At 37.0% G+C, this 6,564-nt stretch overlaps 1 protein-coding gene across 1 annotated transcript in view; it reads right to left on the bottom strand.

Annotated features, from left to right (window-relative positions):
* Window positions 1–3,801: 3,801 nt before the first annotated feature.
* Window positions 3,802–6,564, bottom strand: part of mthfd1b (methylenetetrahydrofolate dehydrogenase (NADP+ dependent) 1b) — a 14,530-nt gene continuing 11,767 nt past the window's right edge. The window contains exons 24-28 of the mRNA XM_086148438.1: window positions 6,123–6,300; window positions 5,546–5,653; window positions 5,256–5,408; window positions 4,493–4,599; window positions 3,802–4,398 (exon numbers count right to left, since the gene is read on the bottom strand). Of these exons, the coding sequence (XP_086004564.1) occupies window positions 4,510–4,599; window positions 5,256–5,408; window positions 5,546–5,653; window positions 6,123–6,300 (529 nt within the window). The 3' untranslated portion in view covers window positions 3,802–4,398; window positions 4,493–4,509. The remainder of the gene's footprint in view (window positions 4,399–4,492; window positions 4,600–5,255; window positions 5,409–5,545; window positions 5,654–6,122; window positions 6,301–6,564) is intronic.

The raw sequence follows: 6,564 nt of genomic DNA, 5'->3' as shown, positions 1-6,564 counted from the left end.
GATTCCTAATCCAGACCTCCATGGGTTAATACATTTGATTTCTATTGATAATTTTTGTGTGATTTTGTTGTCAGCACATTCAACTGTGTAAAGAGCAAAGTATTTCATTAGAATATTTCATTCATTTAGATCTAGGATGTGTTTTTTAAGTGTTCTCTTTATATTTTTGAGCAGTGTATATATATATATATATATAAAATTTACTCCAGTTGTGTTTCATCAGTTTTCCTATCTGTGAACAAATCAGATTAAGTATTGATGCACTTCAAATCTTTTCTGTTACGGACTAAAAAACAATGTTAAAGTTATTCTTTTTTGCAAGTTAATCTATATTTGTTTCTTTTCTTTTTCATTTTCTTTAATGTTGATAAGGTTACAATGTTGTACAGGTGTACGTATAACAATTTTATGGACAAATAATACTATTTATAATTGCGTGTTTAAACAGGTTATAGTATAGAATTTAGGACAATTAATGTGTTAATTCCCAACGGCACTAATAAAAGCAAAAAAATACATTTTGTCTAGTGGTAGATATTCTGAATATCTCTAAACCCGTTTTCAAAAAGCGTCTCAGCTACTTTTAAATACAGAGTGATTTCAGGGAAATTTTCTAAGTGGTTGATACCTTGCTGTCAGATGTATCACCAGGTGTTTTCTAGTACCAGCCCAGTCTTAACAAATCTGTAAATCGGTATGGGAGGCTTTATCCACACCTTAAAAACACCAGAGCTCTATACAAGTGTGGTTGTATAGATACTAGAAAAACACAAGGGTAAGATATAATCTGGATTTCGGGTGAAGGTCTGTAGCAGCTATCATGATTTTAAAAGAACAACAATGGGGGGACTTTGAGACTTTCATAAATCTTTTCTTCTTACACGGAGAGATTTTCCTACTGAACTTATTCAAAAAAAGCTAGGATGAGTGGATGTAAGTGTCATGAAGGAATAGAATGATGCTTTTTAGCAGGCTGCAACAGTGAATATAATAGTAATGTAATAGATGTTGGAAAAGTTGTGTTATTTCCAATCTTATTATTGAAAAAAAAATTCAAAGGATGTTTAACCTTTTTCATTGGATTCATGTTCACATTTTTGTGCTTATTTTTATTATCCATTACAGCTGATAAAGGGGTGAGTCACTTCAGTTTTCTCCAAGTCTCCTTGACCTAATGCAAACAATGTGAAAATGTGCTGTTGACAAAGCTGTAGAAGAAAATATTAAATAAGCATGTGGATGAAGAGGAAATTGCAGAGGAAGGAAAAGAGGAGACTGAAAGTGAATCTGGATCTGTCTCCAGAGGGGTAAAAAAAAACTCATGGCTTTATTTTAATCCTTTAATTCCTGTCTTCCATGTATTCATTTTCTATTATTATTTACAGGAAGGAGGTAAAGGCAAAGAGGTAGATGGCTTAAGTCATAAATTAAAATTACCCTGCGTTGATGAGTTTTCAGAGTTTCACCTGCTGTCCTTGTGATTTATTTGCAGGGCAAAGGAAAGAGATGGCGAGGAAAGGGGCATGGGAAAGAAAAGAAAAATGAACACGGCCGTGGTCCCCCTCAGTTGGGAAAGAAGAAACCAAAATGCTGTAGTAATGGCCATAAATCATTAAAAAATATGTTAAACAATACAAAACAATAAACATTGGTCTGTGGTTTGTTGTGATATTTTTACTTTATCGCACAAATTCACAACAATGAAAATAATAATTGAGTCTGGATGGAAATGTAACATCTCAAAACTATTTCAAAATGACTGGTAAGATTAAATATATCATCATCATTAGAACATCCTTTGTCTTAATTCAGTTTAATTAAAAAAAAAAACATCTCACATATCAAATTAATGATGAATTCTAGAGGCCCCTTCGTGAGCTGCCACCTTACCGTGGTGGATGGATTTGCACATCCCAGTGATCTTGGGAGCTATGTTGTCAGGCCTTTATGTCTCTGGAAGGGTCACCCAAGGCCAACTGGGGAGGGCCCAGGCAAAGCGCAGCTAAGAAGGCTCGATGGCGAGCGCCTGGTGTCTGGGCCTTCACTCATGGAGCTGAACCATGTAGCAGGGGAGAGGGAGATATGTGGCTTACTGCTCCGGTTGCTGCCCCTGGGACCGAACTCTTGACAAGCGGGGGAAGATGGAGCTAATAGCAATACAATAAATTACTGTATTTATCAGTGATGAAGGAGAAAAATGTCCTGAGGTAGTTTGAGGAAAGCAATTTCAAAAAACATGATCTGGACTTCTAATAGCTGAACATGAACATGTTAAATCATTACAATTCCAGCAGTGTTGAAATTAAAGAAATAAAATTGTATTTTGCACCCTGAAAACATGATCTGATATATTGAGGGCTTCTTCTATTTTGCCACATTTTATAGACTGAATGTGGAGCAGCTATATTTATCTTAAAGTCCTTAAAGTAAAAAGAACTGCTTTGAATTGTCGAATCCATTTCAAACAATGGATATATTGTTTTTGTGGTTCCTATAGAAATAAGAAAAGTACAGATTGTTTGAACAACGTCACTAGACGTTTTTTCATCAAAAAATAATTTTGTATTCAAATTTTGAAGCAACAAATACATTGCAGAGTTACTTTTTCATTTTTTCCTTGCCTGTCTTTTTTTGAAACCCGCTGTGTAAAGCCCCCAGACACATGTGAGAAAAACAGGCTGGCTGTACTAACACAAAGATTTGATTTCAGGCAGGGTGCCACAAAATATTGTTCTGAGGGGTGCAATTGGCCCGCAGGCTTCGAGTCAGACCCTTGGTTTAGTTTCTAAACCAAGGTCTCTCCCTCCTTACTGTCTAAACTTCAGACAGTCAGACGGGAGAGACAGGTTTACACAGGTTGGCAAAGCAGAAAGATGGGAGGGAAGTACAGTGGCTTTAGATGAAGGGGAAAATGTATAGAAAGGTACCAGACGAGTGATTTAGTATTTTGAGCCAATGAAAGGGAAATGAGAGAGAAAGTAGAAGAGGTAACTGTTGTGGAACCACAAAGTAGCAGAGATTAGCAAAGGTGAAGTGCAGAGGAGGATGACGAGTTGAAAGGCAGTTATGTCATTAAAATAGGTGGGATGGAAGTGTCTCGGAGAGGTGGCAGTAGAGTTTTTGACAAGATCACTCTACAGGATCTTAAGAGAGTGAGAGGAAGCCAATGGAATGGGGAAGAAGTATTCTGGTGCTGATTTTTAAGAACAAGGGCGATGTGCAGAATTGAGATAACTATAGAGAAATAAAGTTGAGCCATACAACACATTACGGGAAATAAAAGTGGAAGCTAGACTAAGGGCAGCGGGCTTGGTCTGCTAATAAGTAACACATCACATGTTTTGGGGAAGAGGACATTCCAGTTAGTTTAGGTTAGTTTTGTTTTTTTTTTTGTTTTTTTGTTGTTTTTTTTACACAGATGTATGCAAAGTTTCCCTTTAGCGGCCGCTCCATTTTTTGATTCCTCATATTCTGTCCAAGATTCTAAAGAGTTTGCGCTCAACAGAAATAAAAAAAAAGGCTTTAAACAACAATGAAAAACAAATCAGTTGAACTAGGAATTTCTGTTACCTGAAAACTATTACAATATAAATAAGAGTACTTACAAAATGCACTGCAATGTTCTTTGAGTTATTTCATGCTTGAATAGTGAGATACTAATAAATATAGATTTAAATAGCCTTCAAATGGAAGCAGTCTGATAACTTTCAACAGTCATATCATGACAGCAGACAAATCAAGAAGGTTGTAGACTATAAATAAAATGAACACGTCAATTATAAAACACAAACAGATGAGGGCTCGCCATTGAACATTTATTTGTTTCTTGTAATCGGATTAGTTATGGCAGAAAATTACCATTGAGCTACAACATAATCGCATCGGTTATTGTACAGTGTACAGGGCAGATGAAATTATATGACAGAACAAGATCAGATTCAGGACAGTCAATTAGACAAGAATAATTTTTTTAAAATGTGTGAGACAGCATTATAAGTGCTGCAAAAGTTGAAAAATATTTATCTCAACTGAAATTAGTCAATTATAATTAGGCTGCGGGAAAGTCTCCTAATTTCATGCAGAAACAATATATACACTTTAACCGGTCCATAGGTTCAGATTTATACCCAACATTCACACATGTCTGTGTCAGCTATGGGAAAATCAGCTATGCAAAAATCAAAACCAGGATACATTTCAGTGCAATGCAGATTGGACATTTACCTCGAAAAAAGTACACCAACTGATGGTGAAGTGGATCAATAGCGCTGTAATTCAGTGTTTACTATCTAGCAGTTCCCTGGGGAACAAATGAGCAATCCCATCAATGGCTCACTGAAGGGCTTTTTGAATATGACACTATAACATTTCGTCGCAGTGGGGGAAATTATTTAAAACCTGAAAATTAAAGAGGCAAAGAGGGAATTAAATTGCATTTACGATCAATTCTTTACAAGATCAATATACAGTTTCATGTACAAATTGTCCTTACCAGTAGATAGTAGAACCTTAGAAGAGCCCATTGACCTGTTCCGTCTCAGGATCAAGGTCAATATCAAAGAAGCATGGCCTAGTCGGCAGACCGGGGATGGTGGGCATCTAGGAAGACACAGAGAGCATGAAGGTCTTAACTATATTGTGGTCCACAACAGTGACATTTCTCTGAAATACCAAAGTCCTTAAGTCTTTCGAAATAGGGAAATGTAGTATGGAAATGCAGCACAGTAGCAAGAGCTGTTGTTAAAGGCAGCCACATAGAAGGCATCACCTCGCAAAAATATGATACACAGTGGTAACCTGGTTGTTAATGCGCTGACATTCTGAAAATATCTGCGCAGTTTAATGGAGGAAATAACTCTGGCTAGTTTATGACTAAGGTCGATAAATGGGAACCGACAAAACTAAAGTCCAAGACATGGATTAGACCTTGTGTTTCCATTTGTATACCACATTTTGCTTACACTAAAAGCAGACCAGCCTCTTATAGTTTTAACACATTCATTTTGTTTTGTTTTAAAGAAAACCTGGAGATGTGTGCAGTGCACAGCTGAATGCTATCTATTTCCTGATTATGATTTTTTTTTTTTTTTTTTTTAAGCAGAACTGTTTTTTTCTTTATTTTAATGGAATGTGGAAAATCAAACCATGTCCTCCTGGATGCCGTTTCCCATTAAAGGTGCGGCTCAGCGGAGAGTCAGAGCAATGGGATATGTGTAAAAATAAAGGAGCTTTTATTTTTTCATTAATTAACTTACCGTGCCAACCAGTGGGAAGAGAAAGCCAGCACCCACACTGGCTCGGATGTCTCTGATTGGCAGGATGAAACCTGTGGGAACACCCTTCTTATCCGCCTCGTGGGACAGTGACAGGTGAGTCTTTGCCATGCAGATCGTTAGATTGCTGAATCCCTAAGGGTGCGGGAGTGGAAAAAAAAAACATCTTGAACTATGAGAGGTCTCCACATGATTACCACAATGCTGACTGACAGGACCAGCTAATCAGGGATAACCACAAACAGGAAAATTGTGCTAGGAGAGATACAAACCTGCTTTGTGTAGAGCTCCACCTTGTGTTGGGCATCTGGGAGAAGCTCAATGTCATCGGCTCCATAGATCTTCTGGGCAATGATTCGAATCTTATCATCAATTGGGAGCTAAGATAAATTAGAAAATACAAATATTTTTTAAGAGAGCTCCTTTAGTTTACATTTTTGAGTGTGAATGGTAGATAAGATTTTTTATGTTTTTTTATTCCGATTACGGTTGAGATCTAAAATACACTTTTCATAATAATTATTTAACAGCTAGGTTAATTACATTTTTTTGTAGGCATGTCTTTTATAGGAGAAATGCAGCAAAAAAATAGTAGAATTTTAGGCACAACAAAAAAAAACTTGCTTGTTCTAAATTACTTCAGAAATGTACTCTTGAACAAAAGATTCCTGCCTCTTTCTTCAAATGGCATGCATTGCTGAGCCTAATATATAATTCAATTTGAATAAAATGGCAAAAGACTAAAAAAAAAATGATATTGGCTATGTGTTATATTTCGTAGTGGATCATGATACAGTATTTCTATCCCAACAAATAACTTAATTACTTTGTTAGAATGAGGGCACTTACCTCCAAATCATACAGGAACTTGAAGTTCATTGGGGCCTCAGAGGCCCTCTGGACAGCCTGACCCAGGGCTACAGCCCCGGCCCCACCATCTGCCCAGTGGGTGCAATGTACAGCATCAAATGCTCCAGCAGCTTTGGCCATGCGGCAGATCAAATCCAGTTCAGCCTCTGAGTCAGTCCTGAATGATAGGTTGATATAACAACAGGTCAGATGAAGCGATGGGATTTGAATCTGGAATCCAGAATCTGGGCATTGAACTCTTGTTTCCCTTTATGAAAAATCCAAGAGACTCTAGCTTAATAGATGTTTGATTTGTGATACAGAGGGGTATATAAATCCAGGCGTTCAGTCAAATACATTCATCCATTCTTTACTCTTCTTGTGCTATTCTGCAACCCACACAAAAACTGATATCAATTTTGGATATCGTGATACAGAGGAG

This window comes from Fistularia commersonii, chromosome 1 (assembly GCF_037954325.1).
Source record: "Fistularia commersonii isolate RoL2024-O1a breed Wild chromosome 1, RoL_Fcom_v1.0, whole genome shotgun sequence".
Taxonomy (NCBI): Eukaryota; Metazoa; Chordata; class Actinopteri; order Syngnathiformes; family Fistulariidae; genus Fistularia; species Fistularia commersonii.
Note: the sequence above shows the minus strand (reverse complement) of the source record. Positions and strands in the feature narration are given on the sequence as shown.